Consider the following 23087-nt stretch of genomic DNA (forward strand, 5'->3'; position numbering starts at 1 on the left):
AAAAACAAGGAGTACTTGTTAATTCAGTTGTGCAGCTACACCACTTAGAGAGAGAATAAGACGAGTAAAACAAAGAGTTTTACATGCTAGAGTTGAATAATTATATGAAAGTAATAATTTTACAAAATGATTAAAAGTAATTTTGTCTACCAAATTTTTTTGGCTATTCGAGCTCTGGTGAAATAGTCGGTAATAACCATTTCCCAGTTTCTCCAAAAATAGTCATTCCAGCACTTACAAATGAACCAAACAATGCCATTTATGTGAGAAGAAGGTACAGAGGATGAACATGCCCTTACTTGAAGAGGGAAAAAAGCCTTGTGTGGCATATATATAAACACAGCCCATATAACTGGATATAATAAAAGAGAATGAGCATCCGTTGTGCCATTAAAACAATTGTTGGAAGCTCAAAACTTTTTGCTAGTGACCACCAATATCATATGTCATCTGCTCTCAGTGACTCTGCAATGATGTCTTGGCAATTGAATCTCACAAGCTTCTGCTACTTGGACTTTCCTCTTTTACCACTCCTACCAGATTTTTTACCTTTGTTCTTGTTGCCTTTGCCCTTCATTAATGATATCTTACTTGCCTTTTTCTGCCTTTCCTTTCGCACCTGTTCAAGATCTTTAATTTCTGAACGCACATGAGCATTAGGCACAGAGTGCTGTGATTTCTTGTTCCCTCTAAACTTTCTAGCATTACCTCGTAATCGATAGTCTCCTGCATGATATTGTTTGCCCAAATAAATAATAGATTCATTCTATCATCACAAGACTAGCAGCATTATAAACAAGTATCACAGTTGCAGACAACACAAAGAGGGATGGCTAACTGCCATTACAGGCAACATTCAATTTTGAGAAATGGAAAGTGATAAATGTAATGACAGATTTGGCACTATTATCATTCCATAGAAAGTACAATGTTACTTGTTCAACCATCCAACTGTTTGTAAAAGCACTGTGCATGTTTATTTTTCTACCTACAGTGCAAATTTGATAACTGAGAAAGTCCCATATTAACAGCTAGTATCATGTTGGGAGAATGATGTAATAGTCCAGTTAAGCAGCTAAAAAAAGAAAACTTGGATAAGGTGCCACAAACATTATGGCCAATGCAGAAACAATTTAAAAATGAGCAGAAGCTGAATTAGTTTGCAAAGAGCAGATAGAAAGATTTAAGCACGTGGCTAAAAACAGAAGAGATGTAGAACCAAAGAAAAAATCAAATCCACTATCAAGTGTATGTTGCATATGGCTACAAGGAACTAATCTGGGACATATAGTAGTAATAAATTGGAGCACATCAGTATCCAAGAAAAAGAACAGGGGAAAAAAAGGGGAATCAGGGCCCTACCTGATGAGTTTGCTGTCTCAGGATTCTCTCCATTACTTGTTCCTTTGAGAGATACTTTTCTGTGAGATCGTTCTTTCCACTTCTTGTATATTCCTGTTTTCTGAGCTTTTACTTTTGCACCACTCTCCGTCTTAACCTGCAAACAACAGAAAGTAATGTGAGAGGTCCCAAACCACCAGGTTAGTTACTGAGCTAGTCCACCATCTTTGCATGAATCATTAAAAACCCTCATCAATAAACTACACCTTCATCCTGACAATAATTATAGACAATCCCAATAAAGTTATCTCACAACTCTCAATGTTCTTTTGTGAAGGACGAGAAAGACCTGGCATAGATTCATTGGAAAGCTAGTTGATAAGATCAGTTACAACTATAGGTCTAAGCCATCAAAGTAGCATTGTTTACTACCTGGAAGACCTTGCTTAACATATATGACACAATATCAATAGCATCAAGAATAACTTATTTATAATTGAAAGGTAGAAAAAAATTTGCTGCCACATGCACCAAAATGACCAATGGGTATAAAAGCAGTCAATAAAGTCATCAGAGACTGAAGCCAAAATGCCAGGGATGTATTTGAATGACAGAATGAGCATTGCCATTAGCTCAATATAGCAACAGAATTGTTCACTGGCTATGGTTGAGATGGCATCCAACGTATCTTAAAGCAACAAGCTTGAAAGTTGAAACTAAAGGGAAGTGATCATCCAGAAAGACAGGCACAAATAGAATCAACAATAAAAATTACCTTCCCACTAGCTGTAACACGTTCACTGTTATTCAATTTGACATACTTTTTACTCCTCTGCACATAAAAGGTTCGTATGACTTGAATTAAAAACCAAAAAAAGTAGTTTATATAGCTTAAAAAAGATCAGTATTCAAATTGCTCCAAGCACCTTATCCCAATGAAATCTGGATTTTTGTTTCTGCAAACCTTCACCATCATCAGCAACAAGATCCAGGACAGCAGAATCCAACCTGCAAATACAAAAATTATTTTAGTATATGTGCAACCATTGCAGACAGGAGAATTAAGTCCCAAAGTACATGCATAATGTTTCAAATTTAAACAGTAATTTTTTATTAATTTTTGTTTTCTCATACTGCGTAAGAGCATAGATGCACATCTTGATTAAAGCAGAATCTTCTTCCACTGCAACATATGCAAATGTAAATGTGATTACCAGATATAAAGTGAGACACAGAATGAGGTCAGATAAGACTCAAAAAGACATCAACTATACAAGGAATTTAGATGGCATGATAAACTTAATGACTTATAATGAAGCATTCTCTAGCATCAAAATACTTGCATCCATCCAATCTCTTCCAGGAAATTTAAATTTGTACATCACCAACTCCTCACAAGGATAGGGGGAAGAACCAACATGCAAAATGAGCTAAGAAAATATCAGGATATGAACTTTACCTATTTGATCCAAACCCTTCATTACTTCTTACTGAGAGACCAGCCTCCATATGCTGAAAGTGATAGCAATATGCACACAAACTAGTTAGCAGATTTCACACGTTAAAACAAAACTCAAAGTTCACATTAGAAATACAACCAGCAATAGTATATTATTGGCAATCTGAGACCACAATTGAAAAGAATTTCTGTTGGAAGATATGAATGTAACGTACATGATTTGTTGGCACAGAACTTATATAATACTCCTCATCCTTGAAGTTTGTTGCCTTTCTTTTAGAACCGCGAGCTTCTAAAATATACAAAAGAGAATAAAAACTTTTTATCTCGAACGAAACAGAAAAGAGTAAATTCTCTGAGAAGACCTATCATTTATTAATTTATAAATATAATTGTTAGGACAAACACAGTTAGTTACATGTATTTTTGTTTAACTATTTGTTACTGACTTTTACTCATTGGTTAAGTGTTGGTTTCCTTTTACCCCACTTGAAAAGGGATCTCACATTTGGCCAACAAACCTGTGTCATAAGATCATAGAATATTTCTTATGAGCTCAACCATTCCAATCATAAGATGTAGTTCCTGTTACCCTCTTCACCCTTCCACTCCATATAAATAGATAATAAATAAAATAAACACTCTATGAACACATGGTATTCAGTTGGAAAGAGAAAGAGAGCTCTAATTAGAAGGAATAAATTAAAAACTGGAAAGGAAAAAAACCTTTTATCTCCTTTATCTTCGAAGCAGTAACTTCAGATTGACCTTCCTGCAACTATTAAATATGAACTTAAATAGCAAGGAACAGACAAAATGAGACATAATAAAAACTGAAAAAATTAATTTCCAATAAAAACATTGAAAGAAAAGCTCAAACCATTTATAATCAACCATGTCTGTAACTACAATAGGTCTAAGTCAACCTTTTTCTCCAAAACCATGATTCAGGACCTCTTAAAACAACCATGAAATTTGAAAATAGATCACAAAAATGATCATACTATTGAAATAATTCCAAAAATGACTAAAAGGTCTAGCAATGAGCCAGAAAAATTATACACCAGATACGAATTCTATAAAGGTATCAGAAGTGTAGTTTGTGTGTGGGGTGGGTAGCAAATACTCAATAAGTATAATGTTATGCAACCATCATTTTGCAAACACCAAACTAACCTTGTCCACATGATTGCTAGAGCGCTGCTTATGAACCAAATTAATTATCTCCTCATGTATAGCTCTCTTCTTCTTCATCACATCGACCCACTGACTTGAGGAACCCTACAATTAAGCCGTAATTCCAATGTAATATATTAAATGAGGGAAGAAGCAGCATTTTGAATATTATGAAGAAAACATATAAAAATAAAAAAGATATTTGGAAGATATACACAAAGGTAAAGGAAAAAAATTCACATCATATAGCACAAATAGTTCATGTGACCGTCAAGAAATTATTGCATTGCTTTATAAAAGTGAGGAAAGAACATTTGGCCCGGGGAGAGGAACAAGTAGAAAACCACATTGCAAATATGGCAATGCCATGACCAACTCCAAATCTTATGAGATTCATTGTGCAATTAGGTTGGAAGACTTGGCAGAAAGAAATCATGTCCCCAAATGAGGGAAAGGATTGCCTCAACATTCTACGACTTTCCTTCATGGGGATGTCTAGAAATTCAATAATAGGAATGCAAACAATTCAATTAAACATAATGAGAAAGTTTCCAGTTTAGGTTTGAAGGGATCCCTCTCTTTTGGCATGCAAAAGTTCTTTTAATCACTAAGAACAAGCAATTGTCGCTACTTGGCTCCTTAATATCCTGTATAAGTTTTCCAAATAAACTTTGCACCAAATTCTACTTCATTTTCATCATTATGATCCTCAGGTCTTTTTCACTGGTTTTGGCATATCTCATCTGCTATTGGTCAACTTTGACCAATTTAAACCAAACACAATGCAAACCATTGTGGTTTTTCAACATGATAGTGTGCAGAAAATAGAGGACAGGAATGCTTCACCATATTCTCAGCGTATTAATCTAATACAACATTTTAGAGACTAAAGCATAAAAGATACAGAATGGACAAAAATTCATAATATTTAGGTTGGAAAGATCTTTTAAGCTCTGATTATATGCCTTGATGCATTCATGTAAGTGCCCATCTCAGACTACAGATTGCACATTCAGGTCAGTGAAAAATTGACAAGGAGTGCGGCATAATTGTCTAGGACACTAGCTTGAACTAATGCAAGAAAGAAAGAAAAGGCAGAGGACTCAGACTAGGTAGGAGCCAAAAGCAAAAAAGGCAACTAATGTACTAAGAAAGTACTCAATGACAATAGAAAGAAAACGCCACAAATAAAAATTGCAGAGTTACCTGCGAATGCTTTGATTTAGCAGCTTCACCTTCAGCTTCCAAAATGGTCTGCTTGGGTCTGGTGTAAATCAGTAATTGTAGAGTTAAAATTTTGCAGCTTCAGAATCTTACAAATTAAAAGTGAAAAGGGAAAACACACAAAAGCCCAAAGTGACAGAGAACTTAAACATTAAGCACAAATATATTGCAGATGAAAGGCTGTTATATCAATTACCTGAAAGCCTTCAAGCGTTCAGAAAATGCAAGTGCCACCAATTCACCTCCTTCCAGAATGTTTTTGAAGATTGGATGCAACCCTTCACGAGGCAAATCCTTTGCTCTTTTAATGGACTCCCGTGCAGGTAAAGGTTTAGTCTTTGAATACAAGCGAAAAGCATTTGTACAGGTTTTTTGCAGATTATTCAGTTCTGCAGATGAATCAATCATTTCCCTAACCCTATCTGAAACAAGATCAATAATTTTTTGAGGGAAACGCCCATAAACAGTTTCTCCATTTGCAATTGCTTGATCAATTTTATTCATTACTCCATCCATACCCTGCAAAACCTCCTCCTCAGTAGGTGCAGCCCTGATTGGTCTTGAGAGAAATAGATGCAGATCTAGAAGGTATGGAAAATCCTCAGATGTCACGAAGGAAAATGCAGTACCAGTCCGACCTGCCCTTGCTGCTCGTCCCACTCGATGAACAAAAATTTTGGGTTTTGGAGGGAAGTCCCAGTTGATGACATTATCAAGTAATGGTATGTCGATACCCCTAGCTGCAACATCTGTCACAACAAGCAACATAGTTTTTCTAGATCTGAATTTTGATATATTAATTTTCCGAGCATCTTGATCCATATCACCATAACATACAGAAGGCTCGATACCCTCTTCTCTAAACAAAATATTAAGGAACTCCACATGATGTTTTGTAGAAACAAATATCAAAGTTTGCTGATCAGAACTGATATGGTCCCTTACCAAATACAACAATGCTGCATGTTTTTCTTCCTGGCGTAAGGTGAAAAACATAAGCTTTAGGTCAGGGCTAATCTTGGTTTCCAAATCAAGCCGCACAAGCTGAGGGTCTCGCAGACCAGCCTTAGCAAACTCAGCAAGGGCACTCGGTAATGTTGCACTAAAGAGCAAGGTCTGACGGTTTTCACTAAGCTGGGTAAGGATTTTATTCAATTGTTCAGCAAAACCCATGCCAAAGAGAGAATCTGCTTCATCAAAGACCACATATTCCACTGTACGAAGTGACATATCGTCAACTTCTGTTAGATGGTGCATCAGTCTACCAGGAGTAGCAATAATAATATCAGGGTTCTGTGCTAACTCTTCAAACTGGTTTTCCATGCTATCACCGCCAACAAGCAAACTAATACAAAGATCTACAACAAAGACAACAGCTTTTGATAAGTTGGCATTAACGATGGCAGGCCAATCAAAAACAAATTCTTAGTCAGTTATAAAAACTTAGCAATATTGCAATCAGTTTAAGATAATGTGGGTGTCATCTTAGGATTTTTTTTTTCTATCATTAATGCTATTTTATTGAATTTTCTTTACGTTTTACAACCCTTAGTAGTCTCTCAAACTCAACACAAAGCAACCTAATCAATTTTAACGGGAAGAAGCTAAGGTTCTGTCTGGTTATTACTCTTACTACTGTAAAGCTAAAAAAACCATGCATTTAGATATTCACAAAATTTTCCAACCTTTTAATTATTCAATAATTTAACAAATAAATTATGAGTAATGCAAAACTAACGTTAAAAAATCACTTCATGAAAAATTTTAAATTAAAAAAAAAACCTGTAAATTTTCCTAATTCCTTGGTGAACTTCAATGTCTGCAAGGCCAAATCTCTAGTTGGAGACAAAATAAGGGCTCGGACACCGCCCTGAGGCACGTGCTGCTTCAGCTTCTCCAGCATCGGCACCAAAAAAGCCGCCGTTTTCCCCGAGCCTGTCCGTGCCATGGCAACGACATCGTTTCCAGCGAGAATAAGCGGCATGGTCTTGCGCTGAATTGGAGTAGGGACTTTGTACCCCTTCCGCTTGATTCCTCTGTAGACATTAGGGCTTAGGTTCAGCGACTCGAATCCGCCTGATTTGGCCTTTTTCTTTTCTTTTTGTTTCCGTTTAAGCTCCGCTTTGGAGCTTACCAGAAGCTCCTTTTGCGCAGCCATCTATGCCTGCTGCTATCGTTTTTCTTTTCCAGGAAAATGTTTCGTGGAGTAACAAACAGAGAGGAAGAGCAGGAAGCGGCGGACGGGCAGAGTCGGCTTCTTGGTTCTGCTGGCAGTTCCGACTAAAACTTGCTTCTAACAATGGCCTAAAACCCTGATGGCACGTTTGGTTCGTGGAATAGATAGGAATGGAATAGAATAGTTATTACGTGGGAATAGAATAAGGTGGGAATAGAATAGAATAAGTATTATATAATTTGGTATGATGAATGGAATAGAGTAGGAATAATTATTATGACTTATTACAGTGTTTGGTTGGTAACAATAGCTTTAGAATAGGAAAGGAATAGAAAATAAAAAGACAAAAATACCCTTTATTATATTTAATTATTTTTATTTTATTTTTTAAATATTAATAATTTATAATTAATTAAAATATTAATAATTAATAATTTAAATATAAATATTTTAATATAATTTAATTACTAATATTTTAATTAATAATATTTTATTTATAATTTAATATTATTATTATTAAAAATATTAATAATTTTTATTTTTATATTCATTAAAAATTTAATATATTAATAATTTAATAAATAAAACATTAATAGTTTAAATATTAATATTTAATATTTTAATTATATTAATATTAATAATGTTTAAATTATATACAAAATATTAATATTTTAAATTTTATAAATAATTTATTCTTTTATTTTATTTTTTCCCTTTTTCTTTTTTTCTTTTTCATGAGCCGGTCGCCGGAAAGGCGACCGGTGTAACAAAACGCCGATCTGGCGCACCCTGTGGCCAGATCTGGCCACTACGGCGCCAGATCGGTGCTTCCCCGCGGCTAGATCTGGCTGTGGAGTGCCAGATCCAACCGTGGGATCTGGTCGGGAAGCACCAGATCCAGTGCTTCCCGCTGCCAGATCTGGCCGTTGAGTGCCAGATCTGGCCAAATCTCCGGCGTAACCTGGTCCGACCATATTCGGTCATAAAATCGCCGTCACAGCCGCTTCCGTCGCAGTCGCCGTCGCTTTCGCTGCCGTCGCCGCCGCCGCTTTCGCTGCCGTCGCCGCCGCCGCTAACATCATCTCCGGCGTTGATGCCACTTAGAGAGAGAATAAGAGAGGAAAGAATGGGGGAAGAGAGAGAAAGAAAATGAGAAAATGAGAAAAAATATATATATATAGGTCTAGGGTTGTAATATTTATAAACAGTAAGGGGCATTTTAGTCATATCATAATTCAAAGCTATTCCCATGGTCACGGAATAGCAAAAACCATGGGGAGCCTCGGGTTTAACTAAGCCTGAGTTTTACCTCTTTTGAGAGAATAGCTATTACTAAGTAATAGTTATTCTTTGTGATATTACCATACCAAACAGAGGTAAGCTATTCCTTTGAAAATAGACAGGGAATAGCTTAGCTATTCCCTGTACCAAACGTGCAGTGAGGGGTTTTCTGTCTCCAGATTTTGGGTCTAAAGTCGGCCCTGAAAGGTTCATGGGCCTTAGAAATGGATTAAAAGCATTACAATACAATTTTTTATTTTAACACTGGTGTCGTATTTATTTAATTCTTTGTCTTTTTGGTACATTGATAACATTTATTAAATTGAAGAACAAACACAAGTATTGGCAAAAAGTAAAAGTAAGACAGGCGATTTCAGTGTCAAGAATTGTGTAAAAAAACTGCTTTTTCTCTACTTTTTCAAAACTATTAATGATATATTTAGTCGAAGGAATGAATCAACTAATCCGGTTTCCCTTATTCCATCGATAGGACACTGTCTCAACTAAATGGGCATTCCAAACAGTAATCATTTCATGAGAGGTTGATTGAAATCTCCCTCAACAATGACTTTTCTGCCTAACCTTCCTCTTCTTCTTGATCCACAACCAGACCTGGTCACAAAAATTTCACTCTGTTCAAACAATCCATTCCACTATATATGCTCAAAATCCAATCCAACTCAACTAAGCTGTTGGAAATTCTCACTAACAATTTCACCAAAGCAAAGTGCGAAAATGGTTATACCTAAATTTGATGTGGTTGCTTATATGGCACTTTGAAAAAAAAAAAGGTGGGGGGGGGGCAAGAAATAAAGATTGAAATATGGAGAAAACAATTTGATTATCTAGGGCTTGTATCGAAGCCTCCAAATGTCTCAAAGCTACATCAGTAATTTTACATGAGCTGATTGCTAGGTAATTATAACAAACCAAGTGTCAAACACATACAACACTCAATAACCAATGATTCGGAATCTCTTGCACTAGTCAACTACCACAATGTCCGAAGGGAGCTCAATTTTGCATCCATAGAAACTCCTATTTTCTTGCTTCTGTTGCATGCAATAGTCTTCAACGCCTGAGACACAAAGAATACTGATAATAAAAGTGCTTCGTCTGGAGAGCAAGATAGAGATGTGATCATTTACAGATAAATTACAACCTCAATAAGTTCACGAGCTGTCAAACCGGACAACAACACAGGTAATGTTGTCCGAGCTCCCTCGTGCATAAGCTTCTTTTATAAGTTTTCTAGCTGCAGCTTCTGCATCTGTTACGTCCTGCACTAAGGCCACAGCATCCTGCAAGTAAGAGAACACATCAAGGTGATTAGATTCCATAAAAGTTAATTACCAATTTACAACTACTGAGAAATAAGGCCTCTCTATGGATGTTGCACTATGGAATGCTAAATACAACCAAAAAAATCAATACAAAGTTTCTCTATGTTTCTTTTGTTTAGAAAAAGAAATAAATGTTGTAAAAATGCTCACCTTATTAGATATGACATTCCAAAGCCCATCACTTGCAATGATTATGAAATCTACACCACCAATTTCTTCTTCCTGAGCATTGGTAAGGTAAACAATACTAAGTACTTTTAGATGAAAAGTTTGCTATGATTCCAATTAAAAGAGAGAGAGAGAGAGAGAATGCTTTCTCAGCAGACAAAGGAAACTTTAGCAGTTGAAAACTAATAATTGGTTCAGTTGCCTCGAGTTGCACCTGTTGCCACATTTTTTCACACCAAACTTAATTGACTGAAAGAAAAATACAAACTTTCAGATTATGTAAACCTGAACACCACCTGAATTTCAGGCTCAGCAACTACATAAGGTTTAAGCAGTTTATCGCCAAATGCACGAGAAACAGCAAGAACGCCACCAACACGCCAGGTCCCTAAAATAGTTTTGAATCACATCAGGAAAATCTTCAACACAAATTTCAGTCCAATTATGCAGAAAATACTAAAGCAGTTCACTGAAATCTATACTAGTTTAATGCAATGAAGTGCAAAACAAATTCATAACCCGAACAAGAAAATTCTTAAGTTACACAATGAAAACCTTTAGTCCATAGAGGACTACATTGAAACCAAGAAAATGCATCAGCATGACAGTACAAGCATACAGAGAATGCAATCTGATAGAAAAGATGTGGGAATGAATGACTGCAAAAAGGTGTATTTACCTGCCCAAATGATGAAACCTCCAGCCTCTTCAATCCTTTGGCGTTCATCAGATCTATCAGGCTTGTGATCAGTAGACAGAGGGACAGCTGCAGAAAGCACAAATATACTCAACCAATGTTTAAAAACCACAGAATTCAAGTTTTTGTCATATATTCTCAAGCTTATACAGTAAGGTAAAATCCAGACGTCATATATTTGTACTTTCAAATGGTGGAGAAATAGTTCAAGCCAAAGCCTTCAAAGCGTCTCAGTAGCTAACAGGATAATAGCATCTCTAACATGTAACAACCATCAAGCTATTACTTGATGGTATATGAGCCACAGAACTAATTAATTTTTATTCTCATTTCATTTGTTACATTCCTTTTAAGTCTGAATATTTAACCATAACAATTCTTAGACTAAATGATCCTAACAAGTCCCAGCCTTAGCAGAAAAGACAGCAACCTGATCCAGCCATACAGGCAACCACTCTAGAATCGCCAACATTTGCAACAAGCAGCCGGTCACCCAATAATACAGCAGTTGACGCGGTTGAACCAGCATCTTTTTGCTGGTCTTTCTCTTCATTGAGGTAATCCTCATCAGTTTGTTTAAATGCTTCAACTGCAATCAAAAGCTTGTTCTACTGAATATCCACAAAGAAATATACATCCATTGGCATAACACAAAAATATACATATATGTTTCCACATGTCTAAACAAACAAGATCAAGGAATTCCCCAGCATATAATAAAGTGAAAACTTCAACTTCATACATATAGCTGTCTTTGTGTCCTTCATAAAATCAGGATGTGTGCTCAAATTCTTGAAAAGGTTGTTTTTAAGATACTCGGCAGTTCTTGAACCTCCATGACCTATATCAGAGGGGAAAAATATGAAAGCAAATCAATAATAAACCACCACATGCACCAGCATTTGAAACCATAAAATATAGTAGCTTGTAAAGAATAATGTGAAGACAACAATGTAACGCATTAGCAATAATGGCATAGAAGTGGGGACATACCATCAAAAACACCAAAAAAGGCAACCATCTGACCATCAACTTCAGATATCCTTGTTTCGTAGAAATCCTCCATTGAAGCCCTTTTGCCCTTGAAACTGGAATATCCATAGCTGAATTTAGCACTTTGACTTCCAGTGAGAAAGCTGGCAAAAGAACCATAACATTTTAGTTGCCATGTAACATTCCATTTGAAGGATCAAATAGCCTCTCATATACAGTTTTGTCCACAAAATTTCAAAGAAAAAAATGTAACTTATATGATTTCACAGAACTAACAGGCACTTAAAATTTCAGAAGTTTAAATCTGATCATTCACACAATTCACCATTTAAGAACCTTGCCACAACAGAGACCAAGTGTCAAATTCAATTGGATCTTCCTTTTATTTTAATTTATGCTTGGAATTTGAGATCTTATACAAACCCATTTTCGATCAACATGAAACAGGTGTATCCATCAAATTTGGAAGAGTAATACAATAACATTGCAAAATATTCATACACATTAAAAGCCAATCAGCTAAATCCTATTTCTTAGGATACAAGATTAAATACAAAATCATTATGCACTCCTCCCGGATCTTAAGTCCCACACACTAAGAAACATCCCACCACAGCTAGATTGACTGAACTAAAACCAGTTGATGTATTAAAAAGGCTATAACTATTTTACTTAACAATTAAAAGGGCAAAGTGCATAACACAATTAACTCAGATAAAATGCTTGGTGAGAGTAGTATCTAGCATAAAATTATTGCCAGCAAGTGCATCATTTGCAGAGCCATATGAACAGAAATTCCCCATTTGAAATAATAAAGGTCCCTGAACTGTACTTGTACATTGAAATTGATAAAAAGTCATTTCTGCAAATTGAAAAATATTATAACCCTTAGCACGAAAGACTATACCAAACATGAGTTACTTAAAATTATAATTATATGATAAGTATATATCTTGGAATTAACAAAAAGAAAATTAGAATAATTCACCACTTTTGCAGACAAATTATGTCTAATATTTTTTCTTTCTTCTAAATTGATCATCCAATACAAAAGAAAAAAAAAAATATATATATATATATATATATTATTTTAGTAAGTGATACTCCTCTATCTGCTAACATTAAAAGATTACTTAGTAGAAACTAGAAAGAAAAAGAAAAGGGAAATGGGAGAACCTGATGCCGCCACCGCTAAAGAGGGCGTCGGGGTTCCTAGAGGATATCATAAGGTCTGACTGAGGCGGTTGCTGTGGTGGTGGTTCAAAGGTAGAAGGTAGGAGTTGCGGTGCGTCAGCTGGTGGAGAAAGAGGAAGAGCCTCAGCCTCGGCATCCCCACCTGGCGGAGAAAAGGAGGAGGTAGAGGCGGCGAATGGGTCCGTCAGGTTGCTATTAGGATAAAAAGACACGTAACAAAATTTCCTTACAACCTTTTCAAAAACGATCTTTTATTATTATTATTATTATTATTATGATTTCTGTTTCAGCTTCAAACTCAGGGTGCCGCGTATTGGGAGGAAAGCAAGAGAGAGAGGTGGGGGATGATGGCCTTAAGCCTTTACTTTACCCACAGAAAAGAGTTTGGTTTTGTGAGCAATACTGGGGTCCACATTAACCGAAAAATAATTCTTAGGATAAAAATTTTTTTATGTAAAATATTTTAGAGAAAATTTTAATAATTTTTTTATTATTTAAATAAATTATCAAAAATATTTTTTTATTGTTCGGATAAAAATATTTATTATTATGATGGGGTTATTTAAGTGTTAAAACAAATATTTTTTATTATAATTATTAGTAAAATTTAAACTTATAATAAATATATATTAATCAAATGATCATTGAAATATTTTTATTATTATTATTAGTAAGATTTATTACATTTATAAATAAGAAATTCAATTGCATTAAATGATTTCATTGAAAAAATATATTTTTTAATTTTAATAGTGTTGTATAATTCAAATAATAATATTTTAAATTAAATTTTTAAAATTAAATATTAATATTTTTTTAATATTTTAACTTAACTATTAATACTCATCAAATTTATACCCATAAACTGAATATAAAAATATTTTTGTTGTTCTTTGAAAAATATCTTACGCCTTCTTACCCTTAAAAAAATTTTACATTTAAAATCAATTTTTTATTTTTTAAATAAGCATAAATCTTAAAAATGTTTAATTTCAAAACAAACAAATCTATTAAGGCCCAACTTTCCATACAACAACAATAATAGCATTTCCATCCTTGGGTGGGAATTGGATCAGATGTTGCCTTCTCCCTTCTCTTTTCCAATTTCCTTACAAATCGGTAAAATAATGAAAAATAGATTTTTGTGCAAAGGTTCGTAATTTCTTTTGACGTGTATATTCATGAAATTTAGTGTGGGGTAAGCGAGTTTTAAAAACAATCTTATAGGACGTATTATTTTATTATTTTGAGAATGAGGATCTAATTGGATATGTTATTAAGGGCCTTTAGAGAGGAGAGTTGTTAAATGGTATTAGAATAGAGGAGGAAACAAAGTCGAAGTGTTTCATCAGATCCTTAGTTAATGTGCAGCGACAACCGAGATTGGCAGTTTTGCTTACTATTGGTATTGCCTCCCCTTGCGCATTCATACTTAATTGTCTTATCAGCTGTTGACTTAATGCTTTGAAAAATGAAAATAAATGTCCCTTCTTACTCTCACTTTTAACACTACGTGCATATGTAGTTTGAACCCACCTTTCCTGGTAAAATGGGAGATTAAACAGGGGTCCTTGCTTGCCTCTCTACAGAATATAGTTCCTTGGATCATACATTCTTTTGTTTTATATGCAACACGCATGTGCTCTCCCTGGCATCTCATTAAAGCCCTCCCATTTTGATGTATGCTTTAGAATCAATTAGGGCTGTCCAACACACACCTTTTCCCTGAATACTGTCCAACATGCTTCCCCACATCTGAATAATGGTTTTGAGGAAACTTTGTAATCTATCATCCCTGTGATTTCTTTGCTTTTATTTATTGCTTTCTCTTTCACAAATTTCAGATCCATGGGTCGGGGTGGTATAATATGAACCACAACAAATGCAAAGCAGAAACAGGAGAAAAAGATATTAGCAGGAACATCATCACTTTCAATACTAGATATTCAAGATTAATGCACAGTTCATGGTCAAAGACTGACCCCACATGAACAAGCCAAAATTAACATGGTAAAGCTATAAAGGAAACAAACTGCAACCTGAAGAGAGTTGCATCATGTTAATGATAGATCACTATGAGCAACAACTACTGGCTGAAGCACCATTTTGAGGAGGATTCTGTTTAAAGATGTTCTTTTTCACTCCAGATGAACCCTCAGCCAAGAGACTTGGTGTTTCCAATATCTGCAAATCCAACATTAATTACCATGTTAACCAAACTAAGCAAGCATGTCTACATGTATGAGCATGCATTTGCATGCTTGTAAATGCCCAGTTGATGTTGAAGTAATTTGGAAACAGCATGCTTAAATGCCTGCCACCAACTAAATATTTGGGAGGAGAAGATCCACTTAGAGGCCTGAAATTATGCCTTTCAAGTTTGGACATGATAATATACCAAAATTATGGTAAAACTTTTGCAGATTCTTCATGATTGCAGAATTGTCAATCGGACCAGAAGCATGCAAATATATTCACTGAATGAAGCAGAAGGAAGCCTTCTGATGTTTAATATCAAGTTGGCAATAGTATTTTGCAGCAAATCAAACAAAAATGGAATTCCATGGCTGTAAATACTGCTGGACAATGCATCCCAACAACCAATTAATTAAGCAAATAAATAACCAGCTTGTCCATGCACTTAAAATCATAACCATTCTCCCATCCATGTTAGGATAAAAAGGTTCTAGTAATATTGCTACTTACATATGTAGCAATGCTAGGATAATACACAAAGCTCGACTGTAATACTGTAACTACTCAAAAATACCAGTATATTTAATATTTTAATGAGATAGTGCTTGTGAGTTGTGACTGAAGACCAATGACTAGTATTGAGGAACCAAAACTAGAACATTGTAGAGGAATAATATTTAAACGATTACACTTCACAGTGTTAACTTCTTGCCTTTTTCCTCAAAGTTATATTTTAGTTGGATAGCATAGTAGTTTCCTCAATACAACAATCAAAATAAGATGTAAGACACTAAAATTTCAATCACCTTTAAGACAAGCTCCTCAAAGCATTGTTCCACGTTGACTCGCGTTTTTGCACTACACTCAATGTAAAGGCATCCATATTCCCTAGCAAAGTCAATGCCCTCTTTTTTGCTGACAACTCTTTCACTTTCCTGTAAATGATGGTGTAGATATGGGTTTAAAAAATAAATGGGGACAAACTTATTTTTTGACAAGTGATCATATGGCATAAATATTAAGAAAACAATCAAGAACAGCACCAGTTATATCAATAGGCCCATGGGACAGAGCAATACTGAACAAAAAAACAAACAACCTTAATAAAATTAAAGGACATAACAACTTTTCATATTATACCTTATCAACTTTATTGCCAACAAGCATCTTGATGCAGTCCTGATTTGTTGAGTACAGATCAATTTCTTTAGCCCATATGTCAGAAAGATTTGTGAATGTGTCTCGCCGTGTCACATCGTACACTGTACAAATACGAACATAATAACTAGCATCATATAAGGAATCTCTAAGACCCCAGAAAAAGAGATAAATAAACCAGATGAGTATTCAAGTATATCCAAACAAGGAGTCCCTCCCTTAATCAATCAACAGAAGGACAACTTTATGTAAATTTTCTTCAGGAGTTAAATTCATCTATGTTCTGATTATGTAAGACAGCAGTTACACTTACACATCGATTGTGAAATACCAATGATGGACTGATGCTGTTTCTGATTGCACCAAGCAATATAACCCTCACTTTGCTACCAAAATGTTTAGCCAATGTTGGGCTAAATTGACACAGCTTTTCAAATATATCAGAACACCCAGCACCTCTCAAGTTTGAGGCCTAACTTACCCAACCTGAGGCCATCTAGCACATTGCAACACTTGCTCTAAATTTTCAAAGCAAAGAGTTAACACTTGGTGGAAGCTTTGGGAAGCCAAACTAAACCAACCTAATATTTTGAGCATAATATTGATTGAAATGCATGTCATGATTATACCTACAAGGAATCCTTTAGCACAACCTATCAGCTGTTACTCCAAATGCTACACACCTCTTAACACTATATATTCAATTCTATTTCATTTTATTTCTATCCTTCAAAGGCCAAAAAATTTATAAAAGAAGACATGTCTTTTGCAGAACTAAAAGTAGGAAAAATGCAAAAAATAAAATGGAGAGAAAATCAATGTACACCAAATTCTGAGACTTTTCAAAGCAGCATCCATTATCTACCATGTCTTCCTCAACAACGTCAAACATATTCTTTTCAACCCTATCTAGTCCAACCTAGCCTAATGTCACAAAAAATGAACCCTGCAAATAAAATTTGGAACTGGACCAGAATATTCTAGGTTGAGAACACTGTTTAAAATGAATGTCTCTTGGGCTGACATCAAATGTAACCCAATCTATCACAGCTTGTGAGGTTCATTCCATCAGTCCTCTCAAGTAAGATACAGAAAGTATGACCCTAGAATGCCTCATTATTATGAGATTTAATAAACAAAATAGAACTACAAACATCAAAAGCATGATTACAAATTAAAAATTAAAAAAAAAACACAAGAAGAGAAATAAGGAAATAAATTCATGGATAATATAAATTCTTACGGCAAGATCTGATGGATCAACATGTATACATAACTATCGTTTTCACATCACAGGTAAAAATATAACAATAACTGAACCATAGAAGTTGATAAAAGTAGCAAGAAATGAATGAAGTCATACCCATTATTATCCCTTGTGCTCCTCTGTAATATGAACTAGTTAGTGTTCTAAATCTTTCCTGTCCAGCTGCAAAAAGTGAAGAAACGATAAAATAATTTATTTTTTCAACTCATTTTATGCAAAACAACTTTTAGCATTCATGAAAAGGCCAAATTTTGCAAACATCCTATCCTCACACTTGAATGCGGGTGTTAACCAAGAAGAGAGAGAGAGAGAGAGAGAGTTCTTTTATGAATAATTCATCATAAAATGTACATTTGATTCAAATTTTGCAACCGACAGTGACCAGAGAGTTATTGTAAATATGCAGAAACCATATTCACTTTAGCAAGTTTCACTTGAGCAAGTTCCAGCAATATCACTATCTAACAACATTGAATTTACTCTATAAACTCAATATAAAAGGAAAATTTTTACCTTTTCGACTCCATTTCTACTACTATCTGCACTGTAATTATCTAAAGCTTAGTTTGGCATTGTAATGGGCTTCGGGAACATGAAATTTCAAAAAACTAAAACGTTTTAAATCAAAAACTTACGGGCTAACAGCTCTACACTCATATTGGTATTGCATTTTTTGGTCCCAAACAATATGTCTAGAAACCCAATTCCAATGTCAATACTACGTTTGAGTAACACATTTCTTCAGATATTAACATCACCAACCCAAAACAGACAATGGAACAGGAAACCAAAACATCATTTTAGAATTGATTTAAGTTAAAATATTCTGGAAAAAGACAGTATTTACCAGTGTCCCAAATCGCGAGCTTCAGCTTTTTACCTCCAAGAGTGACGTGTTTCACCTTAAAATCCACCCCTGCCAAGAAATTTTCAGTGTACAAAACAAGTTAACCCAAAAAAAGCTCTAATGAAATTGTAGGCAAAACGAGATAGGGAAATGGATAAGGCTACCGATGGTAGGAGAGAGGTCCTCGAAGGTATCGGAAGTGAAACTCAAGAGCAAGGTACTCTTCCCCACACCCGAATCCCCTATCAATAACAACTTAAACAAGTAGTCAAACTCAGGTTGACTCGTCGACGATGACTCCATCTATTCAAATCTCTTCAACGATAATAGTAAGATTGAATTTGGATCTGGAGATTGTTTTGAGAGAAGCAAAGCGGAGAAAGTGTAAGAAGGTAAGGTCTAAAGTCTTCTTCCCTCTTCGGTCAATAAGAAACTAGTATATCATAAGCCGTTTCTTTTTCTTCCAACCGAACCGATTACTTGCTCCAGCAGTTTCGGATTTGATTCGGTGCACTGTGGAGTACTCTTTTTGTTTACTCCCGTCTTTTAAGCTGCCTCGGTTGGTAATAGTTATAGCCACGTGTAACTCGATTGATCTCTCAAGGTCCAGACATTAATCGACCTGTTTGGTTTCAGACATCTTTTGGTTCAAGACAACAATACGGTGTTCTTTCTAGGTAATAAGGGTGAATAATTGATTGGTTGGATTAGTGCCCTATGCTATAACTAAGGACTAAATAAATCAAATATTTTAAAAAATTAATTAAAATTGATTATATTGAATCAATTAAACATCAAATTGGTTCAATCGATTCAATTTTAGATCAAATAATGTATAATTATAAACTCCATTCATAATTATAACCATCAAATTAATTTAACTGGTTACAAAAGTAAAATTTATAAAATTCATCTATAATTATAATATATACAAATAATTCAAATATAAAAAAAATATAATATTTGTGCTTTCACTCACATAATTATGTACTTTCACATGAGCTATCAAATTAACATTTTAAAGTTTTAACTTTTAAGTTTTAACATTCAAGATAAATGAATAAAATATTGTATATATTAATTTGATTTTTTTAATTGATTTGGTTCAAAAATTTTAAAATCGAAAAATGACTAAATAAATCAATTGAACTAAACCTTTTTAAACCAATAAATTTAATAGATCAATCGGATCAATTTATTTTACTCAAATTATATTCAATTCAATTATATAATTGGTCCGACCTACTTTTGTTCAACCATACCAGATAGCATCATGCTTGATATTTTTATTAAATATCCAATGTGGATGTCAAGCTATTAAATTGTAATTCATTTATTATTATTAATTTGTTGCTCTTGCGCAAAGCCTGATATTGATTGGCAGGGGTAAGAGCAGTCGAGCACCTTTTAATAAAACTCCCATTATATGTTTGTTAATGTATTTGACAGACTACTGTTGTTGTAACCTTCTCAAAGTCCTCTCACTGGACCAGAAATTCCAGAAAAGGATATGTCTTTTCCAGTGACCTAAATAATAAATAAACTGCCGTATCTTTTAACAGGGTTCAAGTCCAATGAAAATTAATTAAAAATAAGACAAGAATGGGAGGTAATGAGCACCCATGAAATTGATTAATTACTTTCATACTACATGTTGATTAGGTACAAAAACACCATTTGATCAATTACAACTCTGGATTTGAAAGACAACTAGTACATGCATCCATTATTTCTAATTTATTGATTGACTTCCAAGTCAAGTCGATCAAACATGGTACTGCTCTAGCTGAACATCCTTGGCCTTCAAAGGAACATACTCTCCTAGGTAAACTTCCAGGTGATCTGACAGGGCAGATTTGTCGATGTTTTCATGGTGGTAAGATTTGCAGACGAAGTAGATCACCGTCTGGATGACTAATCCGAAGAGAATCAACTTGCAAAGCAACAAGAAACAAATGATTGCATAGGCAACCCTGCTAACCACGCCAAACGTGCTTCCATGCACAACCAGATTCTGGAAGGCAATCTGGATGATGAAGAGGGAGACACTGAGCTTGAAAAAAATGACTACCGCCACCCATAGCTTTCCCTCGATCAGGTTTTTGCCCTTGACCATGGCCTGGAACCCGTAGGCCTCTTCCAAAACAGAGACAACGCTAGCCAAGTGCCAGATAATGGTCAAATACAAAAGACCCCCCAAGTACAAGATTATTAAAATAACAAACACCGCAAAACCCACGTTGCTTGCTCCGATTGAAAGTGCCCAAACAACAACGATGAACACAAACACAACGTGATAGAAAAACATGGCAACAAAAATAGACAAGAAAGTAACCATCAGCCTCTTCCAAACCTTTGGGACAACGCTCATGACTTTCCTAAACGTGAGTTCCCGACCTGTATATATGCAAGCGATGGTGTAAACAACTGCAGCGGTTGAAAGAAGGGAAAAGATGAAAAACAAAGTGAAGTAGGCCGCCTTGAAAAGCCAAAAGTATGCCCATTCGTCGGAGATAACGTCAGATAGTTTCTTGTATTTGGGAGTGCCTGATCGGGTATGGTCGAGTTCTATTTCGTTGTGGATGATTTTCCTGAAGAAGAGGTTCGATACTTCAATACGAGCTAGGTAGATGAAAGTTAGAGGAAGGATTAAAGCTAAAGCGATCTTGCTGAAGACTTTTCTCCAGGCAAAGATGACGTTGTAGGATTCCTTGTAGATGCCAACGAACCCAAGAAATTGCATCTCTTCTTGCTCTCGATCCATGATGTTTAAGTTTTCCACTACTTTTTCTATGGATTTTTTTGAGCTGCAGGGAGGGAGATAAGGATGAAGAAGGGAGAAGAGAAAACAGAGAGACGGAAGAGATTGGCTGGTGATGAGAAGGATATAGGAAATTGGATTGGACTTTTCCCCAGCTTTCCTCGTAATTTAAACTGAGTCAATGTACACATTTTGAATCCGTCCATTTTGGTTTGGAAATTCTCAATATATTAATATTTAAACCAAATACACACTTTTCCTTTAAAAGGATGTACAATTTTATAATTATTTCATCTCATACAATTTTTGAGCAAAAATTGTATTCTACTTTTTTGCTTCCTGTGTTTTATTTTTCTTTAAAATTTCATTGCCACATACTTCATCAATTAAATAAAAGATTTGTCATGTTGTTAATCTGAATTATACTAGTAAAATTATTTTTAAATGGGTATATATGTATAATAAATAAATTCATAGACATTGACTTCCCAATTTTTTTTTATTTTAAGATAGAGACGTTTGGGACATGAAGAAAAATATAGACAAAGTATTTGTCTATGTCATCGTTTCGTCCATGCCGAGCCCAAATATTCCATAGGCAAGTCCTCGTTTGAATCGAACTCATTCAACACGCTTTTGTGTTGGTTTTTTCTTGCTTTTTTTCGCAATGATAAATCTTCAAAGAAATATCACATAATCTGTCTGCAATAATACAAAAATTAGAAGTAGGATAGCGAATGGAAAGACAGACCCAACCAAATTATAAGCAAAAGCCCATCTATAACTATATTTAAAGAAAGTTCAAAGGGTTCCTAGCTTGATACCTGACCATTTGTATTTATATTTTAAAAAAAGCCCCAAAGGGCTCTTAGCTTGACATCGAGCCATTTGTGTGTGACACATTTTCGTAGTGTATATGCTTCACCCATGTACTGTTTAGCTTAGAGTCGATGGGGTTTGGACTTTCAAGCTCTTGTTTGGTTTTGGAACTTTAGCTTTTATTGTGTTGGGTTTTGTTTTCTCTTGTCTGGGCTTAGTCTTGGGTTTTTGTTTGCTTTTTTCTTTTTCTTTTTCTTTTTTTGATTGGGTTTTATTTGCTATTGGTTTAGGGTGTATTAGAATTTTGTTCTTTTATTCTTACGACTTATATCCTTATTGTCTTCTTGCGTTTCTTCAGGTTCCCGATCACTTCTAGATTTTTTTTTCATCTCGTGTCTGGCTTCAAGATTTTAGTTTTAGCTTTTGCATTTTGTTTTGAGTCGGCTTGGTTCGGTTGTTGAGGATTCTTATGGTTTTTCATTTGGGATTATTTCTTCAGCCTTCTCTAAACAAATATGCATTAAAACGATTATATCACATGTGTCTGGATTGTTTTAATTTATATAAAAATTTATTTAATTTAATCGAGTAAATTTCTTGAGAATTCAAATTTTATGTTTTAGGCAACTTAAATCCTTCAAAGATTTTCAAATAGATATTGATATCAAATAAATCATATGAATAGGCTGTAGCTACACTCATTAGCCACATTTTAATTTTCTCATATATTGCCAGATTAGTTAATATAGAATTGTAATTGTATCCACCACAAAGAATATCTCTTCATCTTCAATACTAGATCTTTAAAGAAAACCTTGTGTGACAAGCCGTGCTTTATATCTCATAATCTCATCTTTCTCATTTTGTTTTCGCACAAACACCCATTTATATCCTACTGGTTTTACACCATTTGGCGTACGGACTACAGGTCCAAAAACTTCATGTTTTACAATTGAATTCAATTCCACTTTGATTGCGTCTTTTCAC

The 23087-nt window shown here is 34.8% G+C and overlaps 4 protein-coding genes across 5 annotated transcripts; all 4 read right to left on the minus strand.

The window, feature by feature from the left end:
• Window positions 1–234: 234 nt before the first annotated feature.
• LOC18592477 (putative DEAD-box ATP-dependent RNA helicase 29) lies at window positions 235–7535 on the minus strand. 2 transcript variants are annotated; one of them, XM_007019234.3, is made up of 11 exons: window positions 6983–7535; window positions 5397–6558; window positions 5183–5240; window positions 3977–4081; window positions 3527–3572; window positions 3016–3092; window positions 2801–2853; window positions 2268–2349; window positions 2117–2173; window positions 1363–1498; window positions 235–726 (listed from the first exon to the last, which is right to left on the minus strand). In XM_007019234.3, exons 1-11 carry the CDS (start codon window positions 7356–7358, stop codon window positions 506–508), a joined length of 2373 nt encoding a protein of 790 aa, XP_007019296.3. In that variant the 5' UTR covers window positions 7359–7535; the 3' UTR covers window positions 235–505. The 2 variants fall into 2 exon arrangements, with proteins under 2 accessions (XP_007019296.3, XP_007019297.3); XM_007019235.3 differs by having other exon boundaries at window positions 3527–3578; window positions 6983–7534.
• Window positions 7536–9481: 1946 nt separating this feature from the next.
• LOC18592478 (Protein phosphatase 2C family protein) lies at window positions 9482–13420 on the minus strand. The gene is made up of 9 exons (XM_018126045.2): window positions 13035–13420; window positions 11859–12001; window positions 11608–11706; window positions 11296–11454; window positions 10848–10934; window positions 10465–10556; window positions 10151–10222; window positions 9820–9958; window positions 9482–9735 (listed from the first exon to the last, which is right to left on the minus strand). The coding sequence occupies exons 1-8, from the start codon at window positions 13082–13084 to the stop codon at window positions 9830–9832; spliced, it is 831 nt and encodes a 276-aa protein (XP_017981534.1). The 5' UTR covers window positions 13085–13420; the 3' UTR covers window positions 9482–9735; window positions 9820–9829.
• Window positions 13421–14963: 1543 nt separating this feature from the next.
• On the minus strand, window positions 14964–19023 carry RAB18 (RAB GTPASE HOMOLOG B18). Its single transcript, XM_007019242.3, has 6 exons — window positions 18685–19023; window positions 18521–18589; window positions 17770–17835; window positions 16389–16510; window positions 16055–16183; window positions 14964–15236 (listed from the first exon to the last, which is right to left on the minus strand). Exons 1-6 carry the CDS (start codon window positions 18821–18823, stop codon window positions 15126–15128), a joined length of 636 nt encoding a protein of 211 aa, XP_007019304.3. The 5' UTR covers window positions 18824–19023; the 3' UTR covers window positions 14964–15125.
• A 1100-nt stretch (window positions 19024–20123) lies between these two features.
• On the minus strand, window positions 20124–21432 carry LOC18592480 (uncharacterized). Its single transcript, XM_007019243.3, has one exon. The coding sequence runs from the start codon at window positions 21282–21284 to the stop codon at window positions 20286–20288; it is 999 nt and encodes a 332-aa protein (XP_007019305.3). The 5' UTR covers window positions 21285–21432; the 3' UTR covers window positions 20124–20285.
• Between the last annotated feature and the right edge of the window lie 1655 nt (window positions 21433–23087).

This window comes from Theobroma cacao, chromosome 8, assembly GCF_053813885.1.
Source record: "Theobroma cacao isolate CCN51 chromosome 8, ASM5381388v1, whole genome shotgun sequence".
Classification (NCBI taxonomy): Eukaryota; Viridiplantae; Streptophyta; class Magnoliopsida; order Malvales; family Malvaceae; genus Theobroma; species Theobroma cacao.